Here is a 19,064-nt window from a genome sequence, read left to right as displayed (position 1 = left end):
CCTATTTTAATAGATATTTTTTTAAAGATTTTTTTTTCTTTAGATTTCTTTGTAGGGTACAGGAATTTAAACATAAAAAATATATACAAATAGAAAAGAAAGAGGAGGGAGGAAGAAAATAATTACATTTACATATATATGTAAATAAATATATATATATGATAAATAATTATACCAATGCTACAATACCTCAAGAGGTAACTAGGCTACTTTCTATATCTGGCATAAGCACACCTCCTCTTAAACACATATAGCTATTAAAGATGAATGGAATCCCCAAAATGCTTATGATTTAAAACATTCTCACTCCACTCTACAGGAAATATCACCTTTTATCAAGTATTTGAAGACATAAAATGACATTTACTTGTTTGAAATTCTCTAATAATGCAGAGAGAAGTTTTATTAGATAATTTTTTTTTAAGGGAAAGCTGCCTACAAAATGCCTGAACACTAGTGTGCAAGATGGCCTATGGAGAAATAAAAAGACATAGGATACAAAGAAGACACTAAGCACTGAATATTAATATAGAGGTACATAAAAATGTAGATGTGTAAAAAAATCTGAACGGCAAATTATCCTGGCCAGTGGATTTTTGCCTATATTTAGAAAAAATAATTTTGGTGTATGAAAGACAAGTGGAAAGAAGGTAGACAGTCAAGAAAAAAATTACCAGATAATTTTTATTGTATATAGATTCAAGAAAAACTATAGAACAGTCCATAAGATCAGCTATGGAAATGGATAGCAGTTGAATAGAACATAAGAGGCAAAGAAGAAAACAGAAAAGTCAATATCGAATGAAACTGGTCTCTAGATCTTGTAGAAGAAGAGAGGATCTCAGAATGTTTAGTAACTTGGGTTCAGCTAATTAAATAAATTAGGGGCTAAATTTGATTGTATAAATGGGTATGTCTAGATACTTAGTAATGATTTTTTTTACTTAGATGGAACTATACACCAAGATGAACTTTAAATTTATTCACTGTTTTTGGAATCTATGTCTAGGCAAGAAAAAAAAAAAAATTCCTCCAATGAAATAAATTGATGTTAAAATCCTACCAACCTATAGATACGTCATAAGAATCATAATCATTATAATGAATATATTTCAAAGGAATGGTATTTATATACAAAGAAACCTTACATTCTTAAAAGTCCAAGAAATACTTGGTTCTCTAATCTTTTCAGAAAGGGGATTTTGTATAGGTTGCCTTTTGTTTGTTGAAGAGGTCCGTTAACATGAATTCAAGTAGGTTTTCTTCCTAGGAAGAAAACTGAGAAATGATTCCCACAGATGACAAAGTTGTATACCTGCTATTAGAATCTTGGAAGAATCCATGGTTTCTTTTCAGAATTAGCATGGTCTCTGAGAATTTTAACATGAGACTATATATAGTTTGGCTTATATTAACTTGGGGCCTATTATAAATCATACTCAACTTCACTTTCTTGAGAAATCTTTAAATTAGTTCTCCCAACCAAAATCTAAAGATTTACCTGAGGAGCACTAGTTGCAACCAGGAAAGCATTAGTCCTTCCTGGGTGATCATAATCGTGCATGGCTGCAGCCACATACAGCGCCATCAACTCTAAGGCAGGTATATTCCCAGACAGACATCCGTATTTATCATCTGTCACATTATACGTTTTTGAGAATACATATCCCATATGTCCATGTGTAAATCCACTGTCAGAATCTGAGAAGAGAAAATGAGAGTCAAAGAAATTTTTTTAAAAGTATTAAACTGACATCATTTGTCTTGACTTCCTTTTTTTTGAAAAAAACACCCTTGTTCCCATCTCTCATAAGTCAGTGCAGATTCACTTCATACATACCTGAATCACTGGTTGAACCATGATCACTAATCACAGTTGAGAGGCCTGGAATAGGCTGTGTAGTAAGATACCAAACAGCATGTAAAACATCAGTGGCATGGATTCTGTTATGATCTGTAACCAGTGAATAGGAACAGTCATCAATTTACGAACTTTGGGGTCCAAGAACTAAGAGTGCCATCTACTGGATAAACAGTTGAGTTCTAACATTTTACTATTTCCATGAAAGTCGGCCAAACTTTCTAGGACAAATACTCTTTGATTACTCTTCCATAACTTTATAACATCCATAGTAACAAGAAAAACAACAACAACCCTACTTGTAACATTTATTATGTATGCATGTATCTGAAGTAGAAAAATCTGTGTCAATAGTTGACTAGAAACTACGTATACAGGAAACACACTGTGTGAAACAGTATAATGTTTACTCTGGTACTTATTTTCATGCTCCTGCATAAAACTATGCAGAGAACAAGAATAAATGTAATAGCTATAACATACTTCAACTAAATCAGACAGAATATTTCATCTCTGATCAATGGTACTAAAAAATATTCTGGGAAGAGAACATAATACCATTTCTCTGTATCGATCTTAAAGCACTACAGTAAAATATCTTTTATATGTAGATTTCATCCACAAGCAAAATTCAAAGCCACAATCAATTATATTCTCTGATCTAGACATTCTAATTTCAGAATAAAGTTCTAAGAAATACCTAAAAGGAAAAGAAAAGCCTCTTTGTATAGTAATGTAGGAAGCTAAGCCATTTAGAAGAGTTAAAACCTACAGGAAAACCAGATTCACTAGTCATAATGTCATCAAGGGAAAGGGTCGTACTCCACATGTGCAGTTCAACTTCTTTCAAACCATAACCACGTGCCCAGTGTGCTCTTGGCTCACCTTCCTTTTCTGTGGAATTCTTCCAAGTTTTCTGTTTGTTTATCAGACCCCTTATAATACTTCACTGATTAGTATGCTTTATTCTAAATATACTAACTTCACATATTGTATTTCTGCAAAACAACCATGATATTGTTTCCTTCTCTAGTATAATAGATTACATTTCTGCATAATACTTAACATAAGGAGAAGAGAGAAACAGGAGAGAACTAGAATGACAAGGAGAATATGAGAGAAACACCTATTCCCTAGTCAGAGAAGAAAGAGGAAACCTATGGTCAATGTGGCAATTGTAGCACCCGGGTAGGTGTTAAATTTCTGGCAGCCATTAGGAATCAGTCTTTAAGTGACAATATGCAGCTAAATCTTAGGTAAACACCTTAGAAATTCAGTGGAGAGGCCTAGATGTGGGTTTGAAAATATCTCATCAGAAGAGCTTAAAGAAACTCAACTCCAGCCGGGCACAGTGGCTCATGCCTATAATTCCAGTACTTTGGGAGGCCGAGGTAGGTGAATCATTTGAAGTCAGGAGTTCAAGTTCAGCCTGGCCAACATGGTGAAACCCCATCTCTACTAAAAATACAAAAATTAGCCGAGCATGGTGGCAGGCACCTGTAATCCCAGCTACTTAGGAGGCTAAGGCAGGAGAATTGCTTGAACCTGGGAGGTGGAGGTTGCAGTGAGCTGAGACTGCAACACTGCACTCCAGCCTGGGTGAAAGAGTAAAACTGTCTCAAAAAAATAAAAGAAGAAGGAGAAGGAGAAGAAGAAAGAAACTCAAATCCTAGTCTTCTGAGGAGAAAATAGCAAAACTTGTGTCAATCATAAATATGAATATCAATATTATATGATAATTGAAAGAACAATTTTATTAAGATCGGCATCTATATCCCTGAGTATAGACCATCTCGAGTGATACAAGCCCATTACATTTACAAATAATTCACAGGCAACACAATTACAATCATATTTTATGTCTGTACTTGGGCTATTTATGAATTGATCATACTAGAATTTTCTGGATTTGGGACAGGTATGGTTTTACCTCTGCTATAATATTTATTATTCATGCTAACTTGGGTGAGTTACTTAAAATCCACTTCCTTATCTTAAAAATAAGATATAGTAAAAAGTCTAATTTCTTTATCTTAAAAATATGAGAATAATATTGCCAGATTCATAGTACAATTGTGACAATTACAGAAGGAAATAGATTTTAAAGGGCCTGATACATGGTGAGTTTGTAATTTGTGTAAACATTATTCATATAAAATAAATTGCTGCTGCAGAACAAGATAAAACTAGTATAGATCACCATCTTTCTCCCAGAGTCAATGCTGGATTTTTAAGAATAAAATAAAGTATCTTCTACCTCCAGCAGTAGAAGATAGTAATGACCTGGTATGGTAGGAAAATGGCAGTCTGGGAGTAGGGTTCCACTTTTGGGATATATGTTGGAAGCCACCTTCTTAGTTAAATTATCTTCTCCTGTTGCAAGCTGGGAAGATTACTATATGCCAGTAGTTAATATTATTATTGCAAGTCAGAGAAACCTGTGCATGAGCATAGCGGTACAGAGGTGGATGGGGGGCAGTTTCATAGTGTTGGCAGAGCCTGTTTGGGGTAAGGAATTGATAATATCTATTCCAGGTGAACTCGCAGCTTTTGAGCTCTAATCCTCCCCGCCCTGTCCCCCACCCCAAAGTCCAGGCCCAGAAAACTTTATAGGTAGTGCTTTTAAAAAAAAAAAACAAGCAAACTTTCAACAAGCAATCAATCCTAAGTAAATAATCTAGTGCTGAAAATATAAGCAGAAAAGCTGCCAAACTCATTTTATGAGACTGGTACAATCTCGATTTAAAAACTAGGTAAAGACAGTATATATATTTAAAAGATTCCTTTTGCTTTTGAGTACAGGTTTAAAAGTACTAAATAAAAAAAATCGCTAACCAAATCTACCTGCTTATTTAAATATATACATCTAGTTGTATGTGTATATGTGTAGGAGAATAAAACCATCATCAATCACTTAGATTGAATAATAGAAAACCATCTGTCCTGTTAGCAGTCAATAACATGTTTATTAATCAAATATTCACTTAGCATGTACTCGGTATTATGCCAAGTGCTGGCATCTCCATTGTTCTTGTCATTAATTCTCTGGTAACACAACCCAGGAGCAAAGACACCCAGGAAAGAAGCTAGCAAGGTCAATGTAAGTTACTGACAGGTTTCTATGTGATACATAAAAATGCTCAAAGATTACTCTTCTTGTTCTGGCCAGGGTAGGCAACTGAGAAGGATAAGAAATGTTATCAGAGCTATCCTATTATCAGAGTTATCAGAGCTATTTTATCCTTAATATCATCATACCTCTTCCTTCATCTCTGCATTTTGGACAAGCCTTCTCGATGACGCCTTCACTCACGTGGCAACCCCCTCGCCCTCTTTAATAACATATAGATGTACATGCATACACTAGCACATGGTACACCCTACCTCTTTCCCAGAGTCCGCCCATCTCCCTCTTCCGTCTTGATACACTTTGTTTCTCAACTTTCTCCTTTTCCCTCAAGCACAGAGTTGAAGTGAGCTGGTGTGGAGGGTTGGAGTTGTACGTAAATTCACAGATTTTAAGATCCAAATGTATATATTTTTTATTTAAAATTTCGTCTATGCTCCTATGCACCATAGGGTAAGCGGAAGTAGTAAAGAATAGAGGTAACACTTTGAATATTTTGTTTTCTCTTGGAATATAGTTAATACTCTGGTAGTTCTGCCCCTCTAGCATGTACCATGTCACTTCAATATCTAGCTTTAAAATCAGTGGGCACATCATGTACAGCTTAATTGAACTGAACTAAATATGGGTTGAGCAGGACTATTCTCATTGCTGCCATGAAATAGCTGCATGATCACAGGTACTTCTGAGGCATTCTCCCCATTCCTGAAACTTAAATCAGAATGAGAGGTGTTAGGGAGAATATACTTTAGAGAAGAAACTCTTCGAAAATAAAAAAACTACCATCAAAAATAACTGGATTGATGAATGAATACGAATGGATTTTTGTTTAATAAGCAAAATGCCCAATTGAAAGGGACTATGAATGACACCAAACATTATTTATCTCCTTATGCAATTGGGTATTGATCAAACATTAATTTATCCTAAGTTTGATTGAGCAAATATATTTTGATCACATTTATATTATTGAGTTGACCATATTTCTTGTCTTTCTATTGCTACTAACAAGAAATTTCTTTATTTAACTCTCTGTTTAAATCTAGATTCTTCAATTTTTGTCAGGATTCTAATTACAAATTTAAAAGCTTTCCTACTTACCCTCTTCTCTTGAAAACTGTTAAAGGTACACTTAGAACTATAAGAAGAAATTTGGTTTCTAATATTAGCACACATTACCATATTAAAGTTAATCCAACCCCATTTTAACTTTGGTTCCTCTTATGCTTCTTTTCAACTAAGGATTTATTTAGATAGAACCATTAGAAATATAGTCCAAAGTAAATATTAAAATAAATAGGTACACAGCAAAATTTTGTTTGTGCTAATTATAACTAATAAGTGAAGCTTTTAATAAATATTCATATTAATTTATAATCTCAGCACATATTAAACATTATTAGTTAAAAGTGATCACAAATGAAGCTAGAGCTTTCCTATGAAAAGATGTAAATAAATTCCCTTTATGGAGAGTATCCGGGACTTCTAATAGAACAAGCAGGTTTATTATAACAAGTTCTTTTCACCTGGAATAAAGAACCCACTCTTTCAGAGAAAAAAATATCTATTTACTTGTAACATATAAAAATGTAATAAGAAAATATAAAAGTGAATAATAAATCTTAGAATCTGAAAACTTATTTTTGTACTTAAACACTTGCCATCTTTCAACTATGATTTAATGACATACTACCTGTGAAAAAGTTGGTAGTTTTTATGTCTATGAAGTTTAGTATTAATTTGAACTCAGTGGAACTTTGCTATGGCTAATCATATCATTAAAATACATTTGAAAATATAACATGAATTTGGAAATTCAATCTAGTGATTAGCTGTTTAGTGTTTTTAGTGGCTCCATTTCTAGAAAAGTTTATTTATGTAACTCCTTAACCTTTGAGGAATTGTGAACACTTAGGTCAATCACTGGCATCCAACCAGGGTGGGCCCTGGGAAAACTGTATTGCGAAAGCAAGGCTTATCTTGAGCTCCTTTCCAGCTACCCCTTTTGTCATATTTCTCTTCCAACTTCCATGGATTTGTCAGCCAGATGTTCCCAGGGGCCCTGGTACTGTTCAGCTTCTCTTTGCCTTACTCCAACTGCCTTACTCTGACTGTATTTTGGTCCCATATTCTTCAGAAAATCTCATTGGTAGATTCAGTTCTTCATTCTTTTTTTCTATGATACACTATCTGCTGTGCATATTCATTCCAATGTAGCATGTGGATGGGATTTTGACAACAATATGCTCATAGTAAATCCCTAGGTTAATGTGATACCCCTTCCTGGAAATACTTGTGCTTTATCAGTATTAATTATGTTTTTAATGTAACTTCAGCTCTTCACAATTATGAAAAAGTTACAGAACTCTGAAGTCTGAGGTGCATAAAAGCAAATATAAAAGCTTTTAAAACTTTTAAGCTTAAAAGTTTTAAACTTTAAAAGTTTTAAAAGCTTAAAAACTAAAATATAATTTAAATAACATATTTCCAAGACATGCTCCAATCAACATATTATGTTTGATTACTTTCCTTTCTATATATTTATTTCCTTAGTGTGTTACATGGTTTTTGAACATCTCCACAGTTTCCCTGTTTGGACCTATAGACATTGTCTCCCAAACCATATATTTTGTAGCACTGTAGGACCATTTTACTTATGTGTTCTGATTGATGACTCCTGAAATGCTACATAATGAAAATTTAACATCTCCTCTGTGTTCCAATTTCTTGTTATTATAAATGGGAAACTTTTTCCCACAAGACTCGAAGCTTGAATTCTTGATTGGGTGTTTCCCTTGGGTCTTCCCATTTACCTGATTTTTAAAAATGTTTCTCATCATTTTTCCATAACCACTTCCAGATGTCTTTTCTATTTTATTCATCAGACCATCATCCTCCTGTCCCTCTAAACACCAGCCAACTTTATCTTATGTGGAGAAAACATATATAGTGATTTAACTCTTCAGATGCCACAACAAAAGTTGAATTCACCCAATAAAAGGGATGGGTTAGTAAATGAGCAATACATTAGTATTTATTTATTTCCAAAAATAACTACATTAAAGTGGACTTGTGTTGGACTTCCTGTGTGCCAGGCACTAAAATAGCCTCTTTAAAATTATAATCTTATTTGATCCTAACAATCATATGAAGCAGGTGTTATAATCCTCATTTTATGGACTAAGAAATGAGGCACATAGAGCTTAAGTAAACCCTAGGGTCTCATACAGCTGAAAAGTAAAGGAGCCAGGATTCTAACACAGGTGATATCCCATAATCACCATATGATGTCTCCATATTGAGTATCTACCATATGTAATTCTGTGCTACCTGCTAATGATTCACTATCCCATTTACCCACAGCAAATTTGACATATTTTAAAAGTATTATTTCACAAATCACGCATACTTACAAGGAATATCCCTGTATCCAATCTCCAAAGCATGAAAATAATTCATAAATTCCCTAATTGGAATTTTAAAAGCTTCAAAGAGGCCCATGTCTTCAAAAAGTCTGTAAGATACCTGTAAAAAAAAAAAAAAAAAAAAGACAAAGCCTTATGAAACATGAAACATCTCTATGTGTATGTCAGACATAAAGAGAACGATGGTGAAACTAGGTAAATATTGGTAACTGAAAACACTATATGCCTTTCCAAAATCTGAAGGAAGTCCTTTTAAATTGGTTAAAATGATAATTATCAAAAGGCAGGCTGTATATTGAAACTGAGGACTTATTTCCATTGTACATGTCTCTTTAAAAATCTTTTGAAATTAGACATTTTCCATTTAGTCTCAGCCAAAAGGTGATGTATTACAATGTTCACATTAAATCATTTCAATTGTCCTAAAGTTTTACTATGGCAAAAACATATGCATATTTTCCATAACCAAAATTTCATAATTTTTGTTCTTGTAAACTCAAAAGAAAAAAATCCCAAAAAGTTCTACTGAGCAAGTCATCTGAAGCTGCATTTGTTCAAAGTTTAATGTCTGGGAATTTGGGAAAGTAAGCAGTGACTAATAAGGATCATGTATCAATATATTACTCTGTTTTTGGAACACGATTGGAACAAAAGATACATTATTGAATTTTGTATGAATCTAATTGTTAATTATCCTTAATCGTTTTATTGTCTACTGGTATCCAGGACTCTTAGAAAACATTGTGTGGCAATTTTGGTCAAGTTGTTTTCTCCCATTCCCAGCTCACAGAACTTCAAGGGAGTGGTTGGCACCTGTAATGAAATTCTGTACACTGTCATTTGTGCTGTAAAACCGACTGTTATCATAACCACTTTTCTACTAGGTCCAAATCCTCATTTGGAGAACTTGAAGATATAATAAGTCAAGGTATTTTATGAAGATATGAGAAGCAACTGAAGGAATGTAAAAACCCTGGGCTTTTGATATGGATAAATCTACTTTGGAATCCTGGGTTGAATATTTACTAGATGACTTTAGAAGAGTAGCACATCCTCTTTTAAGCCTTAGTTTCTTCTTCTATAAAATACATATTTAAAAAAAAATCTGCACTACAGTTACTGTGAAGATTAAGTTTTTGAGAGTCTGTGAGATAGACATCAAATATAAAATGAGATGAGATGTGTGTCTCTATACCAGGGAACATACTCCCTAGTAAAAAAAACTAAAATAAAATAAAGAGAGAAAATGCTTCTTGCCTCATTGCCACATCCTGTGGCCCTATTACAGGCTTATTTGCAGGAAAGATCACTCCCTCAAAGTTGCAGTTTGCCATGGGTTTCAGAAAGAAGATACACGATCTTCCAGGGGGATCCCTAGGGTATGAGGCTAAGGTGAACTGGACAGAGCAACTACCCTTAAATCTGTCCTTAAGATCAGCTAGTGTGAGACACTGCTCAGCACCGAGAAGAAAGGAAGGGAAGAAGAACAACTCTCAACTCCTAGCAAAGTGCAAGGGCTGCCATTATATTCCTCAACATGGTGATGGACAGAATAGAGTCTAGCAGAGGTGAAACTGAATATTTTACAGACTTTGTAAGAATTTTTTGTCTCACATTCCATCAATAATGTTAGTGTACCCCTAGACTAGACAGCCATATGTGCTTGTAGAATCAAACACTAGAAGAAAGGCCTGCCATCTTTTCCCTTCAATCTTCACAGATTAGGATCCTCACCCCAAACGAAGTTCCACATTGAGATATGTGTTGAGTGGTCCAAAGACAGCTCATCTCTGATGCACTGCGTAGAAATCAGCATTTCAGTGATTTCTCTTCTATTGTTTTGCAGAGAAGTGTTAGTGGCCCCAATAAATCTGGGTTGGGTCCTGAATTCTTACCTAAGTCTGATATTCACAAATTTGATGGTCCTTACTATCTCTGCTGTGATACTTACTCAAATTTATAAGAACAGATCTAAAACATGTGAAGAAAAGCTGATACTATTATTATTGCACCATCCTCTTTATTTAATTAAGGGTGTGTATTTCAGTGGGTATTCCATAGTAGAGCAAATCCATCATTTTGTTTTGTGCTTTGAAACATTTTCAGATTCTTAATTTCGACTTGTTCTCTTTCTTCTTCAGCAAAACACATAATTATTTACATGAAAAGCCTTGAAAGTAGTCTAGCCTAAAGAAAACAATACTCAGAGGCTGGTTATGCAGCAACAGTATTATTCTATAACTCTATGTGATGTGTTTCTCAGAGCACTAAGAGGAAACACATTTTGGCACAGTGTATTACCTTTGATAAGGTCTAAGTGCTGTAATATTCAAAAGTTTTTAAAAAGTCATTGAAAGTAATTATAGACAATAAATTAGTATCTCTAAATAGGCAGTTTTCTTCTTTTAGGGGCTTGTGTCAGATTTTCTTTTGCTTAATTCTATGAATTCTAGATCATTTATCCCTTATCTATGTATCTCTATCCCCTCCTACTTTGTCTTTAAAAATATATCGTATTTTAATTGTAGAATATAACATCCGACTCACTTGAAGTTCCAGTTTCTTTTGTTAACCTACCACCAAGGAATCTACAGTGTTCTAAAACTTCCTTTCTCCACACAACACCTATCCACAAGTGTCAAGAATTCACAGAGATTTAAGCAACCAAAGAACTGTTTTTCCTATATTTAAATTAGTGTAAATGAATGCATTTCTTACCTGACTAAGAATACGGCCACATTTTCTTCCTATATTTTCCACTAAATCGAAAATCGGAAAATTCCAAGTATTTAGCTGCTCCATAATTGAGTCCAGGTTATCCATGACAAGAGGTTCAGGAGCAAGAATTGGTTTGTCCTGTAATGTTTAACATTAAAATACTTAAACAGCATGCAGTTTTTCTACAGGGCAATCTGTGCTTTGCTAAATTCAGTAACAACTGTGGCCATCGGAAACAAATGACTTAAAACTCCAAGGTGAATAAGTGATTTTGCTTAAAAAAAGTCAAGATGAACGAGACAATGACCCCAAAGTAAGAAGAAAAGGAACTAAAGCTGTTTCAAGGCCGGGCGCGGTGGCTCAAGCCTGTAATCCCAGCACTTTGGGAGGCCGAGACGGGCGGATCACGAGGTCAGGAGATTGAGACCATCCTGGCTAACACGGTGAAACCCCTTCTCTACTAAAAAAATACAAAAAACTAGCCGGGCGACGTGGCGGGCGTCTGTAGTCCCAGCTACTCGGGAGGCTGAGGCAGGAGAATGGCGTGAACCCGGGAGGCGGAGCTTGCAGTGAGCTGAGATCCGGCCACTGCACTCCAGCCTGGGGGGCAGAGCGAGACTCGTTCCCAAAAAAAAAAAAAAAAAAAAGCTGTTTCAGATATAAATTTTGCACTATTAGGTGCTTGCCTATCACTGGTCCATATACACTGCAGCAAAAACATGGATATTTCTTCTATAAGTTAGTATAACTACTTTGAGTCTACTGTAAGGTTCTTAAATAAAGTTTTAAAGACTTCAGAATATTCTGTAATTGCATGTAAATTTATGTCTCTTCATAGTTATGTAAATTTTTCGGAGATGAGGGTTCCCTCCTTAAATTAAGCTCTCAAAAGAAATCCATGAGTAGGAGGACTTGATCATTCCTACTATTATTAAGTTTATATTAATGCTTTAAAATGGACACAGGATTAATGTTGCCACATTTTTTAGGGATTTTAATTTATTTCATGTGATCTACTGTTTCTTGAGAAACATGCTCTACGTAAAAGTAAAGGTTTTTTATAATTGGTCCCAAACGAGAATGTTCTTAAAAGTACATTTGCCAAAAAAAAAAAAAAAAAAAAAAAAGATAGATAATGAGGATAAGGAAACATATAAATTATTTTACCTCATGATCTATCTGACTTAGAAATACAAACAGTAAATACAGTAAAAGAAAAATGATAATAGCAGCCATTGATGATCACTTGAGAGTCGAGAGTTTTCTACCACTTGCCACCTCCCCACAATGAAGCTGACTCAAATGTATGCTTCCATCCTCCTTAAATGGATCTCTTCAAATACACAAAGTAAGTAATCATTAAAGGATATTTTAATAGGTGACTAGTGCCAATATATGCCTGACAATATTACAAGAAAAACAAATATTGGTTCATGTTCTAAGTCAAGGAGGTACTAGAGAAAACCAGCAGATGTCCTAAATCAATGAATATCTACTTCCCTCCCTTCCTTCATCTTTCTTTTCTTTGTTTATAAAATATTGTTTTAAGCAATGAAATAATACATTTTCCTGTATATACTTTTTGATTGGGTTAAGAAATATCTGTAATCATTGTGTAACTGTAAATGCTTATGCTTTTAATCACCAGATAATAGAACCATTAAGAGACTAATAATGCTTGGAAAGAGAAAAAAATATATTGATAAATAAGGGAAGGGCTGTAATACATGTGTAATCCGGATGAAATACATCTGTAAATCTCATGTTTCAGAGATTAATTTTTTTTTTTTTTGAGATAGAGTGTCACTCTGTTGCCCCGGCTGGAGTACACGATTTCAGCTCACTGCAACCTCCGCCTCCTGGGTTCAAGTGATTCTCCTGCCTCAGCCTCCCATGCAGCTGGGATTACAGGCACCTGCCACCATGCCTGGGTAATTTATTTATTTATTTACTTACTTTTTATTATTTTTTTATTTTTTGAGACAGAGTCTCCTTCTATTGTTTAGGCTGGAGTGCAATGGCATAATCTTGGTTCACTGCAACCTCCACCTCCCAGGTTCAAGTGATTCTACTGCCTCAGCCTCCTGAGTAGCTAGGATTACAGGCATGTGCCACCACGCCCAGCTAATTTTGGCATTTTTAGTAGAGATAGGATTTCACCATGTTGGTCAGGCTGGTCTTGAACTCCTGACCTCGTGATATGCCCACCTCGGCCTCCCAAAGTGCTGGGATTACAGGCACGAGCCACTGAGCACGGCCATGCCTGGGTAATTTTTTTGTATTTTTATTACAGATGGGGATTCACCATGTTGGTCAGGCTGGTCTCGAACTCCTGACCCCGTGATCTGCCTGCCTCGTTCTCCCAAAGTGTTGGGATTACAGGTGTTAGCCACCATGCCTGGCCTCAGAGATTCATTTCTAAGCCAATATCTGTAACAGAAGCTGATCTCTCAAGTAAATGAGTGAGTTAAGTGATGATATGGGACTACCAGAAACATCATGGTCTCAGGAGCATAGGTGCTGCAAGCCGATGCTTTCCTCAGAGGCTCTCTCAGGCACTCTGTTTCATCTTCATTCTGTACAATGTCACTGCTGTCACTGTTGTTATTGGTTTCATAATCAGAGGTAACTTGAGCAGTGTCATCTACAATTAAAAGAGAACAACTTATTACGAGATCCACAATGGGGAAAGGGAGCTTATTTAAGCAAATTTTGCTAAGATGCATATGGTAAATATACTGTTTAGGGAAATAGGGCTTTCATGAGCTTACACTCCAAGAATATAGGATCATAGGGTAGAGAACATCACACATCTGTTAACAAAGTAAAACAGATGGAAATTATAATCTGTAATCCGCATGACATTCAATAATCCCTCAATAATATTTTTTAGATCAACAGTTCACAGGACTTTATGTTTCTTTTTTCTCTATTTCTCTCCCTATACATTAAACCACTGAGTGACTAGAACACTCTAGAATGGGCATGTGAGGTGGGAGAAATTGAGTTGACATACCCAGGAGTAAAGTGCTCTGTGGAGCACAGAGTGATGGCATATGCTTGGGAGCATGGGAAATCCTATGTATCCAATCCCATTTCTTAGAATTCTGTGGCTTCCTTCCTTATCTGCCCTTTTTCACTGTCACCATTTCAGTCAGCAGTAAACTGTGCTAACTAAAAGACCAATCGGTAAATACCCAGAGTCTGAAGTCTATGCTCTCTGAGCTCCTATGACGTTTCTCATAGCTGAGTAAGGTGCCTGAAGGAAGTTGATTTGAGTATTTGCTATGTTTTGGGAACCACTTAAAGTACTTCCAATGTCAGAAGTAGCAAGATAAAATAATATTTCTGTACAGTTCTATATATTATATACAATGACCTCTTGTGTTTTAGAAATATACACATGTATAAATGTATAAAAACATTTTGGAAAGCTTTGCACCCAAACTTTACCAATGATTTACTCCAGTGAGTAGGAGTACAGATGATTTTAATTTTCTCCCTTGTCCTTTTAAATCTGCAATTTAAAAAATCAGGCCAGGCGCAGTGGCTCATGCCGGCAATCCTCGCACTTCAAGAGGCTGAGGCGAGAGGATCACTTGAGGCCAGGAGTTTGAGACCAACCTGGCCAACATCATGAGACCACATCTCCCGGCACCTGCCAAAAAATTAGAAAAACCGTTTTGATCAGGAAAACAAAAATAAGGCAATTTCCATTTTGGGAAACAGAATCCAAAACAATTACCTGTTCTACTTGGTGTCCGATTGGCTACCCCACTTCTCTCCAGGGGCTCATCAGCAGGATTCCCTTGGGAATATGGTCTGCCACAGCTAAAAAACATTGGAAAAGTCATAGGCACATACCATCTACGTCTACATTAAGATAAGCAACCATAATCAAATATTTCTACCTTCTGCTTATTTTTTTGTGAAAATATTCATTTTGTTTGATACATAAATGCTGATATGCAGTGTACTACTTTCTTTTTTGTGAGAAAGCAGTCACTACAAAGGATTAGAAAGTTCATTTGACTCTCAGTCTCCTCCTCCTTTATCTAGATCATATTTGAGGTGAAAATGATAGTAAAAGTTTGTTAGATTATTTAGAGAATACTGGTATAGGCTGCGACCCACTTATAGTGGCCATTTTGCAGGTGTTGATCTATATTTGGACAAGGGTTATCTGTCACAATAAATACCTCTGTGCCTGCTTAAAAGCCTCCTTATGGGCCAGGCTGCTTAAAGGTTCATTATGGACTCACGCTTGTAATCCCAGCACTTTGGGAGGCCAAGGCAGTTGGACCACCTGAGGTCAGGAGTTCAAGACCAGCCTGAACAACATGGTGAAATCCCGTCTCTACTAAAAATACAAAAATTGCCAGGTGGGGTGGTGGACGCGGTAATCCCAGTTACTCAGGGCGGCTGAGGCAGGAGTATCACTTGAACCTAGCAGATGGAGGCTGCAGTGAGTGGAGATTGCACTACTGCACTCCAGCCTGGGTGACAGAGCGAGACTCCATCTCACAAAAAAAAAAAAAAAAAAAAAAAAAAAAAGAGCCTCATTGTTAGATTTATTGGGTTATGATATTTTCATGTCTAAACAGACCTTTAAGACAGGATAGGTTGAAATAGAATGATAGTATATGAATTTTATGTTTTGCTACAAAAATAAAAAATTGACTTCTTTTTTTCAGATTGATCAGTTACTTGTTAAGGCCCTACAGAAATGAACAAAAGAGGGGTGCATTTTGATGAAGAGTGAATGTATGACTGACTACAGACGATGCTGGTTGAGAGAAACAGGCCCCAGAGGTACTATAAACCACCAAGAAGAACGAAGTTAAGAGAGGTAAGCAATGCCCTCAAAAAGTTGGAGGAATGAAGTTTGACTGTTTCAAAAATTAAACAGTAACCCCACAAATGGCCTGACTCAGGCCATAAACTGGCTCTTCCCTCTTCTATCTTGTTTAGAGACTTCATGATTAGATTTTGATTCTGCAGTTCGCTGCTGGGTTCTTTCTTTCTGACTAATATTACAAAGGGTCTCAGAGGATTTTCTTGTTTGTTATTTAACCACAGACTACCCACTCTAAAATGAAAAAAGTAGTGATAGCTTATCATTTAATATCTTAAATAACTCATCATTTTTTTTCCTGAATTGTGCTCGTGTGTGCACTAAGAGAAGAGCATTTTCCAGGAAGACTGCATCTGCATACTAAGTAACTTTACTTTTCAACCCTTAAGTGTAAATAGAAAAACATTACCTGTAAAATATTTCTAATTATTAAATGTGTCAGTTTGGGTTAGAGAATAAAAAGAAAATGATAGGACAAAAAGGAAAAAGAAAGGAGATGGAATTGGTAGGCTTACATTCTTAGACGAAGCTCAGAAGAAGTTGAGTTTATTAGCCTTAAAATTTTTCATCGCAAAGTAATACCTAAAAGGACCATTTAAATTAGTACTTCAAATATGCCAGCTCTCATGCCAGAAAAAGAGCTTGTTGCATAGACATTACAGCAGCCAAGAGACTGGGATTCAATGCCAAACTCTTCAAGTTCAGCAGGGGAAACCACAACAATTAGTCGTGTGTTTCTGGAGCTCTCTGTGCCTACATGGGTGGCTGCCTTTAAGGCAATAATAAAACCTGGTTTGAATTACAGATTTATAAAGCCTAAACAAATAAAACACACACTACTGGATTTATAAACATTACTGAACAAGTAGACAGTGAAATCCTCTTGTTTTTCTCTGAAACCTTTTATAAAAATCCCATTGCATTCTTCCTAAGAACACAAAACCAAACAAACAAACAAAAACAACAACAACAAAAAACACAAAAAACTACACTATGATGAAAAAAGCTATGTGAGTGGTAGAGCTTTTCTGAACATCTCTCTCCTTTCTTTAGGGGACTTATTTCCCCAAAGTCCGGAACCCACAGTGGGAGACTCTCCCTAAAAATGCTGAACCCAGATGTCCTTGATGAAGATTACTCCACTGGGCTTCATCTTGGCTCAGGGTGCATACAACAAAACAATGTGTCTTAATTGTGTTCTGCCAAACGTTAGATCCGTGAGCAATTCTTGGGTGTTAACCCAAATAAATTGGTTCTGTGGTCAAATAAATTCAAAAAACACTAAATGAAACAACAAAAATAAATAAAGAGGGATTCTTTTAACAGAGCTTCTCAGAGCTTTTAATAAAGCCATGTGTGTTGTGAATTTCTAACAGGGAAGTATGATATATCTTCTGAATATTTTACTACAGAACTTGCTTTTCTGTGGAAAAGAGACGAGATTAATATGCCACAGAAATTATTTTATTAAAGAAACTCATAGGAGGCAGCAGAATAACTTTTGCATAGTAGAATAACTTTGGCTCTGGGCGAACAAATGAAAATAATTTCTCATTTAAAAATGTCAGTAAAGAGAAAGGAGGTAAAAATAAAAATCATAAAGAACATTAATTTAATTTATAGAGCTTATGAGTAAAAATATGAAAATGAAAATTATAAGGCTTAATATAAGTTGCTATTTCTTAAAGCTGAATATATTGAAAAAATCTGAGTCTGTGAAGTAATATTTGATACTAGAAAACCAACATGTTACTCGTTTATTCAAATAGTTACCCTCATCAACCTCAGAAATGAAATACTATTTTATTCAAGGTACTCTCATGGTTAAAAACACTCAACTGTTTTTCTACTTAAAAAATACCATAATGCTTTAAGATCAATTATTCAAGGTATTAGTGAAGAACAATGAAAATACATTAACCAGTAAGAAGAGATAATTATTTCTTGTGACAACCTTGGCAAAATAATTACTCTAGCCATGCTAGGCAATTTTTTTCTTAACCTCGGTGATAGATAACACTTTGTAATTTTGTTTCAACATGATAGAATAGCACATACAGTTGCTTAAATTGCATTCCGAAAACTATTTGGGTCCAGCCATCCTGTGCGATGTATTATTCACACATTTTTAAACTGTAAAAATGGGAAATGCAAACTGACGATTAAATATGGCTAATATCAGTGTAACAAGTTCCCTGGAGAACAAGTACAAACATTCCAACAAAATGAAGCATTACAACAGAATATTTGATATCATTTTTTTAGTTACAAATTTTCTATATTCACCATCAGGAAACAGGCAACATATACAGCTAACGATTTTGTATCCTCTCTAAAGATTAGCTGTATGAGCTGCATGGATTCTAAACTTTGTTAATAGAAAACTACTAAAACGTAAGTTTTTATTGTAGCCTACTCAACACAAATCACATTATCCTATACTTGGTTGTCAACTACTTTGGCAAACCTACCCCAAGCTGCGTGGGCTGGTGGTAGGTATTTCTAGGGAAAAACCATCATCAGTTTTATTATTAAACTTCAGTTCATAAAAAATCCTTACCTGCTACATATAACAGGTGGAGTCAGGATTTGAGGGGATAGGTCAGGGGCACTCTGAGTGTAAGTTAAGGCCCTGTGAGAACCTAGACTTTGTTTGACAGTTGTGTCAGCAGATTCTGGAAACTGCACTGCAGAAATTTTGCTGACCAGGCTGCTGGCAGGAGTCCCTTGGAGAGGTGAGGAGCAGGGCGATGAAAGAGGTGAAATTTTAGCGAGGGCACCTGAGAAAGAATGAGAGTTAAGTAACTAAACAAATGTCTTTAAAATGCAAAATTGCAACTGTTGAACTTCACCTGGACTCTTACAAACTCAGTAACAACCACGTGCCTGCTCAGGTCACTGGGCTGGCCTCCTCCACATACCAACATCTGAAGCCAGTGCGGTTGGGGTGTCTCCACAGCATTAAATGGGAGGAATGAGTCATCATAAAAAAATAGTGGCAATGTTGACATATACAGTCAAAGCCTTGGTGTCCTGGAGTAACTTCAGGACAGAAGGATATTATTTTCTCCTCCCATT

General features: G+C 35.6%; 1 protein-coding gene across 1 annotated transcript in view; it reads right to left on the bottom strand.

The window, feature by feature from the left end:
* PDE3A (phosphodiesterase 3A) overlaps window positions 1–19,064 on the bottom strand; it is a 319,028-nt gene that overhangs the window by 33,635 nt on the left and 266,329 nt on the right. Inside the window, exons 6-12 of the mRNA XM_023226157.1 lie at window positions 18,547–18,766; window positions 14,877–14,962; window positions 13,621–13,775; window positions 11,132–11,269; window positions 8,402–8,513; window positions 1,841–1,954; window positions 1,502–1,701 (exon numbers count right to left, since the gene is read on the bottom strand). Coding sequence (XP_023081925.1) covers window positions 1,502–1,701; window positions 1,841–1,954; window positions 8,402–8,513; window positions 11,132–11,269; window positions 13,621–13,775; window positions 14,877–14,962; window positions 18,547–18,766 — 1,025 coding nt within the window. The remainder of the gene's footprint in view (window positions 1–1,501; window positions 1,702–1,840; window positions 1,955–8,401; window positions 8,514–11,131; window positions 11,270–13,620; window positions 13,776–14,876; window positions 14,963–18,546; window positions 18,767–19,064) is intronic.

Source organism: Piliocolobus tephrosceles, chromosome 10 (genome assembly GCF_002776525.5).
Source record: "Piliocolobus tephrosceles isolate RC106 chromosome 10, ASM277652v3, whole genome shotgun sequence".
NCBI classification, from domain to species: Eukaryota; Metazoa; Chordata; class Mammalia; order Primates; family Cercopithecidae; genus Piliocolobus; species Piliocolobus tephrosceles.
The sequence above is the reverse complement of the archived record's forward strand: the minus strand, read 5'-3'. Positions and strand labels throughout refer to the sequence as shown.